The sequence below is a fragment of the Accipiter gentilis genome, chromosome 6 (genome assembly GCF_929443795.1).
Source record: "Accipiter gentilis chromosome 6, bAccGen1.1, whole genome shotgun sequence".
Lineage (NCBI taxonomy): Eukaryota > Metazoa > Chordata > Aves > Accipitriformes > Accipitridae > Astur > Astur gentilis.
Genome location: NC_064885.1, coordinates 2,502,201 through 2,516,697, shown reverse-complemented (window position 1 = coordinate 2,516,697; position 14,497 = coordinate 2,502,201). Strand labels below are relative to the sequence as shown.

Sequence of the window (14,497 nt, the reverse complement as noted above, 5' to 3'; positions counted from 1 at the left end):
CCCCAAAATTCACCTTTCCTCTCTGATCTAATGAAGAATCTAGTCAACTCTTTCTGGGACTCAGCCAAAGCCTGTTGACTTTAACAAAGACTTTTCTATCGACTAAAATAAATGAATGAATCAGACCCTTTTTTGTAAATTTTGTTGTAATGATCCTGTGCTGTGGAGAACTTTTGGTAAGAACTGGGGTCAGTAAGGATGATAAGCTCCCAGGCTCACGGGTGGCCATTCTGCATACATGCCAGCGAGTGAGAGGGAAGAGATACGAAGTGAGGAGCCTTAGACAAAGGCACAGGTCTTGGTTTTGGAGCTCTGTTGCTGTTTGTGTGCATGTTTAGTTGGGTAATGGGGGGGTGTGATGTTTTGTGCATGTGCAGAATTTGGGCTGTGCAAGGTACCAGGAAAGTATGTTGTGGCTTGTCGTTACTGGCTGTGAATTGTTCAGAAATTCTGTGTGGGGTGTGGTGGAGAAGTGCAAGATATTTGTATAAGGTGCAATTTGGGGCTTTTTTTTTTTCTTTTTTTCTTTCTTTTCAGAAAAAAACCCTCTTGCCCTTCCTGACTGAGTGCCAAGGCTTTTTAGCTTGTGGTATTTAGTCTTTTTGAGCAGAATTTTTGTCTGCTTCTCCTGTATAGATGTGGTAAAATTGAAATGCTCCCATTTTATAGGTTATCTTCGTAGCCATATGTGTTGGATACTATTGGCGTTTGAGGTTTATTTTAAAGCTGTCTTAAATTCTAGTGCAAGAAATGCTAGGAGAGTCCATAGTTGTTGACCTGATACACCCGAACTCTGGACTGTGGGATTACACCACGTTTTAAACACATCAAATAGGTTTGCCTACACTTAAGTTTCCCAAGATAATTAATAGCTAATTAAACTGAGTTTAGCTAAATACTTTTGCATGTTAGTCTGCATACTCCACAAACAAGATGCAGGGAAACAAAGGCTTGCAAAGCATCCAGACAAGCATGTGCAAATGTCAGCTAACTTGGATTAATTGGCAATTGGTTACCTTGAGATGGAAACTCAGTGCTTGTCATGATAAATGTAATTAATGGCCTGGTATTATATGGGGAGGTCAGTCTAGATGGGCTAATGTTCCCTTCTGGCCTTAATATCTAGATAACTATGAAATTTCACATTTCCTCTTCCTTCCTCATTCTTGCATATGTACTTGGGGATTCCTGGCTGGCAGAGACGGGAATGCATGCTGTCAGCTTCTTTACATTTACAGTAATGTAAAACATCAGTTTTTATAAATCTCATTTTTGCAAGCCCTGTCCCCTCCCTGGTTTGGGCTGATATCAAAAGATGACGGTTGAGGCGAATCAGCAGAGCATGAACTTCATGGAAGTGTTTCTCTTTCTATCTCTTCTCAGCTTTCCCCCTCCCCCAGTCCCCACTAATAAAATCCTTGAATACCAAGCCTTTTATTCTGTTGTTGCATCTAGTTATTTTCTTTACTTTTAGCAAACTCATCTATGTCCGATCCTGTTGTCCTTACTGTCAAACGCAGTAATATTGGAGTGAAAGGGCTAAATTGAGTCCGTTCTGTAACTCTTTGGGAGTAGGCTGAACTGCTTGCGTGAAAAGGGTTTGCAGCATTGGCTCCTTTGTGCTGAAGGAATACAATTTTCCCCTCTGCAAAGGCTTTTGCATCATTTGCATTCCAATGGAACCAGCAAATTGGGCCTTCGGTACGGAGCAGACCTTTTTTTGCAATCAGCAGAAAAGTTGGCCTTTTTCCTACTATCGTTTGATAAAATTCCACAAACTCAGTGTTTTGGGAAGCGTGAAGGGAATGTTACTCCCGTAATTTCCTAAAATAACCTGGACAGATTTACAAGTGCTTTGTGCTCAGATTCAGCTGAAGTCCGTGAGAAACGTATACATAACTACAGCACCTCTAAAAATACCAGATCGCTCTCTGCTGCCAAAAGGCTTGCAGCTAGCCTGTAATTTAGTCTAGGCTAGCTCTTGTAGCTTCTGTCTTAGGCTTATCAGTAGTCGCCTTTTATTTCTCTGCCATCTTGGTTTTGGGGCACCAGGACATACGGGGGTGCAAAACTGAAGAGAGTGGAAGTCCTGCCTGCACCAAATTGTTCCTCCTAGAGTTAGTTCTGCAGCGGGAATTACAGAAAAGCTGTCGTCCAAAGCCCCATGTTTAAGATGCGATACCTGGAGGAATTCCCCCCGCCTTTTCCTGGCTGGTAACGTTGCTCTGCTGTTGGGAATATAGAGCAAGCTCCAAAAGTAATACTGACAGACTTCAGAATTATGATACACTGGAGCTCTGGCGTAATTCTTTGTTGAAGAAGTTAGAGGCCTAAAATGTTAAGGCTTATTGTTATTCTGAGTTGATAATCTCTGCCTTGCTTTAATAATTTTTCCTCATGCCTGGATAGCCTGCGAGTTGCACAATAATCACTCACACAGCTTTGTAATCAATGCCCAAAGTAATAGGATTCCGCTGGCCAACGGCAATTAATAAATTTGTGTCTTTTTTAAAACACTAGCAAGTCGGGCCTGAAATACGACTGACTGGCTTTCCTCATTTGCATATTTATTGCAGTGGAAAAATTCTTGCCGAATGATTGATGTTGAGCCTGCCTCTTGAATTCCAAACAGCACATTATTATGAAATGAAAAATGCCGGCCATACAGTTGATTAAAGTTGAAGACAGTGGAATCGGTGTTTTTTAAGATTGTGGGAGAATTAAAGGCATATTTTAATAGATGTTGACAAGAAGTGAACTAACAAAAGCAAAGCAAAGGATTTGCTTGAAAAGATTTAATCAAACGTGTTTCTTGGGGGATTAATTGCTGGGGATGACTAGTGCAAGTGGCTGGCTTGTGGATTTGAATGAGAAGTATTGTTCTCAGGCCAGTGTATTGAGTGCCATTTTGACCTGTAGTTTAACTCCTGTCCCACAGTCGTTTGAAAGGAGTGAAAATTTCCCCTCTTCATCTGAAGGTTGGGATAAATACGTGTACCTGATAAAGACACTTTTCATTACGTACAGCTATTAAAATAAAAGAGGTTTGATTCCTCTTTTTTTTTTTTTTTGCATAATGTGACCAGTGCGCTGGGCGCTGCGCCTGTTCTGTGCAGTGGTGACACGGTGGTGACTCTCCCCGGTGGCAGGGGAAACTCTCCCAATATTTGGCAGCTCAGCTCCTGCTCTGCATACCGTGGTTCAACCACCAGCATTGTTCCAGCTTTTCTGTGTGAGCACTTCATACAGCCTGTGGAGGTACATGGAAAATTAAAAGCTCGCACGCCGATGATATTTCTGTGATGCCAGATCCTTGGATTTAATTGAGGGGAAAAGGTAGTTCATTTCCAGCTTTGGCATGAGCTCTGAATTTCAGCCGTGTCCTGTGCGTGCGGTGTTTCGTGCTGGTACATCACAGTAACGATGCTCCTCTTTGTGTTTGCATATGCACCGTTCTGTAGGGGAGCACTGCCCCGGCAGTGCCCCGTCGCATCCTGTAAAGTGCCGTGAACGTACAGCATTGCAGTGAAAATCTGGGAGTTTTGCCCCAGTTTTTAGGATGCCGTCCCTGACCGTCGTACTCCGAATCTGCTGGATGGATGGATGCACCAGGGTCAGGCGGGGAGGAGCTCGCCTGGTGGAGCAGTTTTGGGAATCCCACTGGTTGGCTCTCTGTGAATACCTTTGAAAGCCTGGCCTTGAGGCACCGGCTTTTTTCCATCGACTTTAAGTGTCTCTGCGTGAGGCCGCTCCCTGCTGCTCCGCACCAGCTGCTGCTCTCCGCAGCTGCTTGGGAAGATGAAATGAGACCCCATTTTTAGAGGTCAGGAAAAAGAGCGCAGATATTTTTCTGCGCAGGAAGCTGCCTTGCTGTAGAAATGCCGAACTTACAGCGATGGGCGAGCACAGAAGCCGTCACGCCTGCGAGTCCCCAGCACGGCGTTGCTTGGGTTTCAGCAGCAGCGGAGGCACGGCTGCCCTCTGCGTGGGGAGAGGGCTTCTGGGGGCGAGTGCCCGGTGGGGTCGGTACCCTGCAGCCAGGAGCCACCCCACACAGAGGGGGATGCCAGCAGCACAGCCAGTTTGTCCGTAACCACTGGCATTGACAAAATTGATTTTTGTGGTTTGAGAGCAGTAGGACAGATTTCATCTCTGGTGGGTCTCCTGACACTTTGATACATGGCAGTGCTATCCCTGAATGGAGCTAAATACTCTAGGGCTACTTTCTGACTGGGTGAAGGGATGTATAAAATGAGAACGTATGAGAGAGTATTAACAGAAAGGCACACTTTGATTTACTGATACTGGCTCCCAGCTTTCTTGGTGGATTGATATGCTGTCTGCTGGATCTGGAACAACTTTTTCACTCCTGTACACAAAATGAAGGGGCTCCCATGGACTCTTAAAAGTGACTCTTACAAGTTAGCATCTCACCACAGACACTCCGAGTCCCATTTAAGCTGGAAGTTATATTCAAACCACGTTTCCTGTGTTCTTGGAGCAGCTGCAGATGGATCCCACTCAGCATCTTTTTTTCTTTCCCAAAGGGCAGCTTTGAAAAGGTTTAATGGAAGGAGGGGTTGCGTGTTGGCCTCTCCTACAGGCGGAGTATGAGTTGTTGTTTTTGGGATTTCAGTTTCATACCGAAATGCTGTAAAGGGATCCAGCTTCCTTGTTTTTAAGGCAGTGCTAAGCCACCTGTCCTCCAAAAACACAGGTTGGACATGCAGAAGTAACTCCCGGAAAAGGAGGTAGTTTTGAGATTTTTCTCACTAGTGATGTATGGCCCAGTGTTAAAGGCGTCATTTGTGACACTGATGTCGATACAAGATGGAATATTTACCCCAGCACATTGCAGTGTAGATTATAAGAGAGATGCAGCAAAGCTGCCAGCAGAGAGTGGGAGAGAAGGAGCGGGAGAGGCACCGGCTGGGGTTCACTGGAGTGATAGGCTGTGCCTGCAAAGTCAGCTCGGGGGAGTTTTACGTACCGCAACGTGCAGCTGCTTTCGCAGCGCTGTGCCTGCAGTCACTGACCGCTGCCTGCTGCGCTGGACTGGGAAGGGGCAGCTGGGGACATTTAAGCAGCAGCAGCAGTTGGCTGAACACAACAGAGCAACACCCAGAAGTGGTACTGATGGCAGAGTTAGTGTAAGTAGCTCTGGGAATAAGCTGTTGGCATCAGGATATTCCCGCTGGTGAACGAGTGGTGGGAGGGCAGCTGTAGAGCTTTAACAGCATTGTTTGAGCCTTGGCCAGTTTGTGGTGCTTGTGAAAAACCATAGTATCGATACCTTCCTGGTCCCGAAAGCTTTAGAAACTGAAAATCATCAGGGACTGCCTAGGACGTAACGCGGCTCATGGCAGTGGGAGGCCCCAGCTACGTGGTCAGGGCTGGCATTGCCTGTGCTCTTAGAGGTATTGCTGGCTTTGTTCTGTGAACAGAGCGGGGAAGGGAGCAGGAGGTACAAACCTGATGGTTATCACATGTGAAAGCTGCTAGTTGGTTGCCTTAGTGTACCGGCGTGCTTGAAAGCTCCATGTTTGTGACTCTTCTGTTTAATTGTCTGTTTCAGACAAGGAGCAGCATTTAAAAAAAAATGTGCTGGGGGGGGGGTGTGGTAGGAGAGCAGGAGGGTTAGCGTCCGGCTTTCTTTCAAACCGACACAGTTTGCATCGACGAAACAGTTTTGTTTTATGGTGCCTTCATTCACAAATGGATTCAGTCTTTTCCCCAAAGCAGACCGTGTAAAGGCAGATGAGGGCATTAGAGGGAAGAGAAGATGAAGAGGGAGAGGAGACTGGGAAGAAAACAGTCCCTTCTGGTATTAAACGTGAAATGAATAGGGCAGGGCTGGATGGGAAGAGGGCAGGGGAGGGTGACACTTGGCTTCTGAAGTTGAGTTTACAGCACACTTAAGCACCCAACAGCAACAATGAGAATGCTATCCAATAATGCTATTACATACACAAGAACTGAAAACACGGAAATTATCCAGCTGTAAGAGGCTCATGATGAAGCCACTGTCTGGAATAATTAGCCCTCACACCTGGTTAGACGCACGGTCGTTGTCTTCCCTGCCCTCTCCATCCCCTTCACTCCAAATAAAATTGCTCCCCATCCCCACTTCTGTTGGGGTCCATATCTCATAGCCTGGGGGAGCTTGAGCCTGTCTTTATTCCTTGCCGGCTTGCTGTGGCCCTGATATACCCCAGAAGAGCTGGAGTGCTACTCCAGTTGTAATTGACAGGATCAAAGCCGCCTGGGGTGCATTAGCACTGCTGCTGGAGGATAGGCAGCGGGTAGAAAATAAACAGTTTCAGAAGCTCTGGGGACATTTAGCTGTGTTGCAGGCAGTGGGAAAGATTTTGCTGTTGTAAGCTGTGCACTCAGGCTAGGGTGGGGGCACTTTCCTCTTGCAAGTGATGCTTTAGCTGCAGACACATACAGCAAATGAATTTTTAAGGGCTTTTGTTTGTTTGTCTCTTGGAATTGTTTTGATGCTAACACATGACTGTTTTACAAGTACAGCAAACCTAATCCGTTAATAGGTTTATATAGAAGAATTGTCAGACTGTATCTGTAATGAACCACAGGCCGGGGGAGGATGAGTCCAACAGCTGATCTGCAACAAAAATCTTAAAGCATCTTCTCCTTGACATTCCTGTTGCTGAGGTCAGGCCGTAATTTATCTGAAGATGGTGACAACTGAGCAATATCACAGTGGTAACATGCGGGAAATTGAGACCTCTGGATGTCTGGGCTGATTTCTGCTTGCACTGTCTCTGTCTGGCTGATGAAGATTTGCTGTTCACTGTACCCATGATCTCTGTGTCCTCCATTAAAAAAAGAAATAAAGCAACAAATCGAGTGGTGAAAAGTTCTCTCCATTCTTTTATGCTAACTACAAAGAAAGAAACAGGTTTGGGAGTGAAGCAGAACAGCCCTACCGACTTCAGGTCAGTGGAGGAACTGGGAGAGAGGGGAAGCTCTGGGGAGCATCCCACCACCCCAGTGCTCCTCCTGCCCTCCGGACAAGTCTGCGTGCTCTGTCCGCCAGAGTTACTGCTGCCTGCGAGGATGCTTGCTCTGGGTGTGTGGGGAGGGAAGCCAAGCCTGTGTGAACATCTCCTGCAAGAAAACAGATCCTGAAGTGGTCTGCTACATTCCTCCAAAGCGGTGCATTTTTTCTCCTTTCTGTGGTACCTCTTTGTAAAAGTAGAAGGCAATACACCAGTGCCAGCTAAATATAAATTAATCTGTGTAAAGTTCAGTTTAGGTTTTTGGATGGAAGTGTGCTAAGTGTTTTACCTGTAAGAGCTGACCCTGTGATTGATGTGTAGCAATGTACAAAGGGAGAGTTTGTGTAGGCCTAGACAAACACTTGTTTTATATCAGAGCGTTCTGCAGGGAGGCTTGTTGGTTGCTACAAAAGAACTATTTTTAAAGAACAGATGCTGCAACAGTGTGCAGTTAACCCTTCCCACAGTCACCTGCAACTGTGTGTCCTTGGAGAACATAAAAGCTCATGGAACAGAGATCATTTTTCTCGCATCTGCATAGATACAGGAAAATTGTCAGCTGTAAAAGCCTTTGGATACATAGCATCAGATCTACATTTAGGATTTGTGTCTGCAGATACCCTGGAAAGCAACTACTCATCCCTGTAAAACTAACCTTCACACCATGTATTGATCATTTTGAACACCTCTCCGCCCCAATCTTTTCTTCACTTTCTCTCTTTCTAAGGATCTCTGGGCCTGCAGTTCTGCTTTTCTGATCAGAATATTCTCATTAAACTTGCCAGGTCATTGTTTAAGTTTTCCCCCTTGATCAGATCTTGCTACATTTAATTTTACTTACAATCTAATTTCTTATACCTCCTGTGTGGTGAGCACAGCACTACAGAAACCAGCAGTAGTCACAGCCCTGCAGGAGTTTGCATTTTCTTCTTGCCTTCCCTCCTTCTGCTCCCTATAACGTGCACATTATATACAAGAAAGAAAAGTCGGAGGTCAAGTTTAGTTGGGATGTACATATATATATTTTCTCTTGTGTTGCTTTAACTGAAGCTGGCCTCTACTGCAGAACTTAACACAGGAGAGAAATGAGTGAGTCAGCAAAAAAGGTTGTCATATGCATGTGTCATCAGACACTTCTGCACACAGTACTTGCTTCTTCAATATGTTAATCCTTTAGGCTCTGCAGTCTGAATGTTTGTCGATGAAACATTAGATCAGTATACTCCCGATGTGCAGCCAGGCAGATGTTTAGAAGGCAGTCCTGCCTCCTTTCCTCCCTATTTAGGAAAGAAGTGTTCTTTCCCAGCATGGTGGTGTTTGACATTAACAGCTATAAATCAGTTTGAAGATAAAACCACATCTCTAACTGATCAGAGAAAAACAGTTAATGGGACATGCAGTAGCTGTGGCAGAAATTCAGATTCAGAATGAGAAACTAAGCACTGCAATGCTAAGTCTTCACCAGAAGCAAGGATCAGTGGGAAATTGTCACTTGTGTCTCTTGTTCTGCAGGTTGTAAAGCCCTGGAGGCATTGCTGAAAGTACTAGTGGACCTTCAGGATGAGCTGCTTTATCAATACCCAGGCACGAGGCATCTGGTGGATGGAAAGCAATCTAAAACTGAGAGGTAAATACAAAATAAGACAACACCTTTCTGAATCCTTTGGTTTCCAGCTCTCCAACAAACAGGACAATGCACAGCCTTCCTGACTGTACTCACTCTCTGCTGTTCTCTCAGTTGCTGCTGTCTCTGGGTGAGAGACACTCTGGACAAATGACCATTTGAATTCCTTCTGCCAGTGTGGGAAGTCTGTTTTGTAACCTTTTTATAACAGAGGAGGCGCTAAACCATGGGTCTTTTGCCATAAAGATCACCATGGTGTGGAAAAAGCATGGGTGGTCGTGGAGGGGCCATTAAGAATTCACACATGTTGCCTTAGAGAGGTGCAGGGTGTTTAGTCTCTGTATTTTTGTTCTAGTGATGATGAAATCCCTAGCAGTAGCGATGAAGAGCAAGTGGATAAGGCTCAGGAGAAGAAGAGGAGCCTCCCCAAACGAAAGCTAAAGATGGAGGACTACCCAGAATTCATAGCCAAGCGGTATGCTGACTTCAGGACGTATCGGAACAACGTCTTGCAGAAGTGGCATGATAAGACAAAGCTGGCATCTGGCAAAATGGGAAAGGCAAGTCTTTGTTTATGTGTGCTGACGTGCTTATTGTTTAGCAGAGATTTGTGGAACAAGTTGATTTGAAAGTTTCATACCATGGATGTTCCAAGTTAAGCTGAGAGTTACAGCAGTAAGAATTAAATACACAGATACAAACTTTTCCCCAACCTTAAAGGAATTTGGAAAGAAGCTCAGCCCTAAAATTTCAAAGGCAAAAGCTGCTCTCTTTTGTTTTGAGCCGATAGGCAGGAAAAAAATTTTCAGGGCCAAATCGTTTCCCAAGTTTTGGGAAAAACTACTGGATAGTACTGGTGTTCTCCCAACCAGACATCTCATCGCAGCAAGTCTCCAGCAGCAAGTAAGCTCTAGGAAAATGCCACTATTGCTGATCAACAAGCTCTTTGTATTTTAGAACAGAACTAGGGGCTTCTGTGGCTCTCCTCCTCCATGAAGTATACACTTTAATACAATGGGTAATAATTTCACCTGAAGATCCAGGGTCTCCTAACATCTGTGAGTTAGTATTAATCATTGAGAAGTTCATCTGAGCAAGAACAGCAAAGGCATTTTATTAAGCCAGGCGTCAGGTTGCCTCAGGTTGGGAAGGGAGAGAGAGGGAGAAACAAATAAAAAAATCTAGCAGAAATCCCTGCAACGAAACCCAAACCCCCTCCTCTTGGAATGCTGTCTGCTTATCCACTGACATGGAAAGATAGAGGAACATTGCTGCCTTGAGGAAAAGCTTTCTGCATTATCTGACACTAGTTAATGTTGTTGCAGGGTTTCGGTGCCTTTGAGCGTTCAATCTTGACTCAGATTGATCATATTATGATGGACAAAGAGAGATTACTACGACGGACACAGACCAAGCGATCAGTGTATACAGTGCTGGGAAAGCAGGAACAGGAATCTCATCCGGTCCCCGAATCTTTGCCTGAAAATTCGGTAAGGGTATTTTGTTTATATAACTCATCCTGTAGCAGCAGCGAAACTCTTTGCAAAACAATTAGCTTGAGCCTTTAGCAGGTAATATAATATTCTTGTTTGTGAGAGATTTATGGAGGAGATATCTGAGTGTTTGATTCCTGTAATGTAATGGCTAAGAAAAAGATGTAGACATTTCAATTCCAGTTTTGTGGTGTTTGCATTATCATCTCCTGTGCCAGTTCTTGACAGGGGAAAACAAGGTTTGGTCTGTGATTGTGCCCCTCTCGTGCTGTAGGAAGTGATGCTCACTAAATCTGCTTTTGGAGGTAGCAGCTACAAAACTTTGTTTTTACTCTAGAGTTTAGAATCTTTAACCCAGAAAGTCACTTCTAAAATCATACTGCATACAACCTACAGAATATGTTAGTAGTAAGTCTGTTATTAATTTAGTATTTGAGAATGAATAAATACTCAATTCTGAGAGATCATGTAGAATTACTGCACTTGCAAGATATATTTTTGCCATTACATTAAAAATATCTGTAGTATTTTGCCAGAAAGACTTTGCACAGTCCTATTTATTTCCCAGTAAAGGTATCATAAATCTATTTTGGCATTGGCAGCGTTTCTGCCTTGCCTTTAAATGTATTCCTAGTCCTTAAAAGCTTGTTATGTTGGGCGCTTTTCTCCATTCCTTCCTATCTTCAAGTGCGTTTACCAGCTGCTGCATGTGGTGTCATCAGAGTTAGGGACAGAAATACGCACAGATGAGCTTTCAGCATTTCCTTTGTGCTTCTAGGAAGTCCTCCCTCAGTCAGATTCCAACAGGCACCTGAAGGACATAGATGAGGAGATATTTGATGATGATGACTTTTATCACCAGGTAAGTGATGGTAAATCTGTGTACTGGAATTATGGCTCCAGTTGGTTTTTAATACTTATAGAGCTAATGCAGTTGGTTCTGTGCTCTAAGTTTCTCTTACCAGTGAAACTCAGTGACGTGTTTTTAACGTCTGAAATCTCTGTAGATACCTCTGAGGACTTTGCTCTCAACTTTCGATATAGGGCTACGTGAGCTTAAACTTGCATTATGGATGTAAATTTACTGCCGTCACTGGCACTGCTGTACTTGAATGAGTCAGGGCTGCAGGATAAGGACTATGCCTGTTGTCCTCGCTGGTGAACATGGCTACACAAGAGAAAAATTACTGAATTCTCTAAAGGTGACTGCTCTCTGTGGGTAGAGTCCCGTTATGAAAAACGATTCTAGTAGATCCTCAAAAGCACCTAAGTTACTCTCATCTCAACCTAAATCATCTCATCTACCTACTGAATGAAAAAGCTGCAGGGCTTCTCTAGCACTTTTCTTGGAGTTGTGCCAAGCTTGGATTTAGGCCAGTTATTCTTTTTATTTGCAAAATTCTTAGAAACAAGGAATCTGCACCCGGTGCATGGAGGCTGCAGCTTAGGGAAACCTTGTGTTTGTAATTTATTTAATAAAGGACAGTGTCAGCTTTATGAAATACTGAAATTGCCATGTATTGAGGTGTAATGATTCACTGTAAGTCCCTCCCCAGTGCATGAAAAACTAGTTTTGCACTGATGATCCACAGAGAGCTTTAACTTCAGGACTAAACAAATATCATTATAGCATTAGAAAGGCAGTGGCTAGTAAAGTGTTAGGGCAGTGGAAGAGAGCTGTTGCCATGTGACTGTGCTCTGATGACTGATTTAACCAGAAGTGTTTGAGTACTTTCAAAATTTGGGGTTTCATGTACAGAGCCAGGACTAAAGGTGAATAGAAATATGTATTAAATCGGTAATTCTTATCTGTGTTTTACGGATAGGAAATACAGAGAACTTTAATGCTGCCTTTTTTCCCCCCTCCAAGAAGGTCTTCAACATACTTCCAACCCTACTGCTGTAGATGTCCAAGAAACTTTTTGCAGTAGACCTCACCTAGTGCAGAATTAGGGCAATTTGAATATTTAATGTTTGTGAGGGATCTACTCAAAGCAGCCTGCCTCAGAGCCAGGATTGTATTCCAAGCTAGCTCTTCTCCAGGCTTTGTATTTATTGTAAGAGCACCTCTGTTAGTATTGCTATAGAATTGAGCAGCATCTCTTGGGCAGGTGAAGATGCCAGCTTCATTTGTGTAGGCTCCAAAATGGCCATCGAAGAGTGCCTGTCTTGTTGGCAGCAGTGGTTGAAGAGGCCAAATCTGTAAGGCAGTGACATAGTACTGAGGTGGAATTTGCGGTACAAGTGGACCAGAAACCCAGCTTTGGGAGCCAAGTGGACCCTAAGAACACAAAACAAATTAAGTTAGTATAACGAAATTGTGAAGTGGTCAAGGAGAAATAGTTGTGATTGACAGTCCGTGGACCTGTGCAGAGAAGGCGCTTCTTGGCCATTAAATGTTAAATTTTAAAAAGAAAAATAGCAGTAGATGAATGGCCCGTCTTTCCTTCTAATAACTTTAACTTCGATAAATCGTGATTTCAGAAATATGACTAGTCACAGCTTAGCTTTTCCCCTCACTGGTTAATTGGGGTGCTGGGGTTAATCTAAATTAAAACTTAAACTAATAGAGGTCATTGAGGGAAGAGAATCACCTGAGTAAAACAAATGGGTCTGCCAGGCACAACTGTATCTTGGCCATTTCCCAAGAGAGAAGTGGCAGCAAATTGGAGTTGTTTCAGCATTCGGTAGAGGTGAAGGATGGGTGACACCGGTTTAATGTACGGCACCTCCGGAAACGTTCCAGATTGCTTTCCTTGCTGTACCAACTGCTGCCTCCCATGCACAGTGAATAGGAGCCGGACCAGCCAGCAACATCTGGCAGCACAGCAAGGAATGGGTGCAACTTCGAAACCCCATAGACTCTAAATATGGTGCTTAGCCCGGTGGAGGCTTTAATCACTTACCACTCTTTGGCAGCGGGCTACGACAGCTTATCCTAGCCTCGTACATCACGCACAGACATCTGCTGAGCCGCAAGGCAGCTACACATTCATTTTCCTTTCTTGGTTTTTTTTTTTTTTCATCCCTCCCTTCCTCCCTCCTTCCTTCCTTCCTTCCCTCCCTCCCACCCTTCTCCTCTCCTCCCATCCCCATCCCCAATATGCTTCTTGGGCGAGATGATCTGTAAAGATTACTGCTTCATTGTGTGCAAGTAATTGTGGGGATGCCAGCCCCTTGCCAGACACCGCGCAGCACCTGTTCCGCTGACCTGGTTAATGTCTTCTGTTGAGTGGGATTTGGCAGAGATTGGAGCCGAAGCCAATTCAGTGATAAGGCTAAAGAAAATGGCTGTATGTTTTCTGTCACCTCCCAATTAAATTGGTTTCATAAAGTGCTTTCCTTTATTTGTCAGGGTGGTAAGCTGAAGCTGAACATTGCATTCAGAAAGGGTAGAGTGCATTACAATAGAGTGCTGACAATACAGTGAATGTGTTTTCTTTCAGATGGGTCATAACTGTGCAGCGCTTTTGTGTGCGTGTGCGTGTGTGATTGCGTGTGTGGATGTACATATATAAATAAAATGTGAAAAGGGAACTGGTTCTTCAGGAGTAACCAGCAGCAACGTCTCTGGTTGTTGGAGCTGAGGTTACTCAGAAGCTCTGACCTCTGTGCGTAATACTTATCGCAAAGTATATGCGGACATTTCAACGGGTGCTTTTTGCTTTGTATTTAAATTTAGATCCAGACTCTTTTTAGTATCACTTTCGTTTTTCTAAATAACGTTTTATAATGATTAGTTTATTTTGATTACTGCTTACGGTTTATTAAAGGTAAACATTCAGATAAAGGACATTGGAAACCAACTTCCTGTATATTTCAGTCTGAAATTAAGCAAGTAAAAATGAACAAGATCTGATGAATGTGTGCAAGTTAATGATAGCAGAATAAGTGGCTGTACTGTTTTGTTGTAGATGATAATAGAAAACTCTTTAATGAATCTGTTTTTCCTGTGGAAAAAACAGTTTTCTTGTCCAGGTCTTGATATTCAATGGAATTCACTATGTGGGGCTGGTGGAATTTTACGATGATTCAGGATTTAACTCTGTTCTGTCTGTTCATCTCACTTTGCCTTTTCTCATATTCTTCACTTGTTTTATAAGCAGTTATAGTTTTTATTGTGGTGGCCCATGTTGAATGGTAATGTAAAGCTGAGCTGAATAATGCAAGTGAAATATTTTTATCTGGGTTGCTCGGGGTGGGAATAGTTAAACTGTTTGAGAAGGATCCTCATTACTGACAGCAGCGAGAGGCTAGACCCCATTTCCTTTTCTTTTAAACTCTCCTTCATACATGGTTTTAAGGGAAGAAAAAGGCTTTTTATTTTTAGAAGTCATATTTACGTAGAATTCATTACA

At 43.7% G+C, this 14,497-nt stretch overlaps 1 protein-coding gene across 2 annotated transcripts in view; it reads left to right on the top strand.

The window, feature by feature from the left end:
• Nucleotides 1-14,497, top strand: part of AATF (apoptosis antagonizing transcription factor) — a 56,956-nt gene that overhangs the window by 12,707 nt on the left and 29,752 nt on the right. For both annotated transcript variants that reach the window (XM_049802409.1, XM_049802410.1), the window contains exons 5-8: nt 8,535-8,649; nt 9,002-9,206; nt 9,972-10,136; nt 10,918-11,001. In XM_049802409.1, the coding sequence (XP_049658366.1) occupies nt 8,535-8,649; nt 9,002-9,206; nt 9,972-10,136; nt 10,918-11,001 (569 nt within the window). The remainder of the gene's footprint in view (nt 1-8,534; nt 8,650-9,001; nt 9,207-9,971; nt 10,137-10,917; nt 11,002-14,497) is intronic.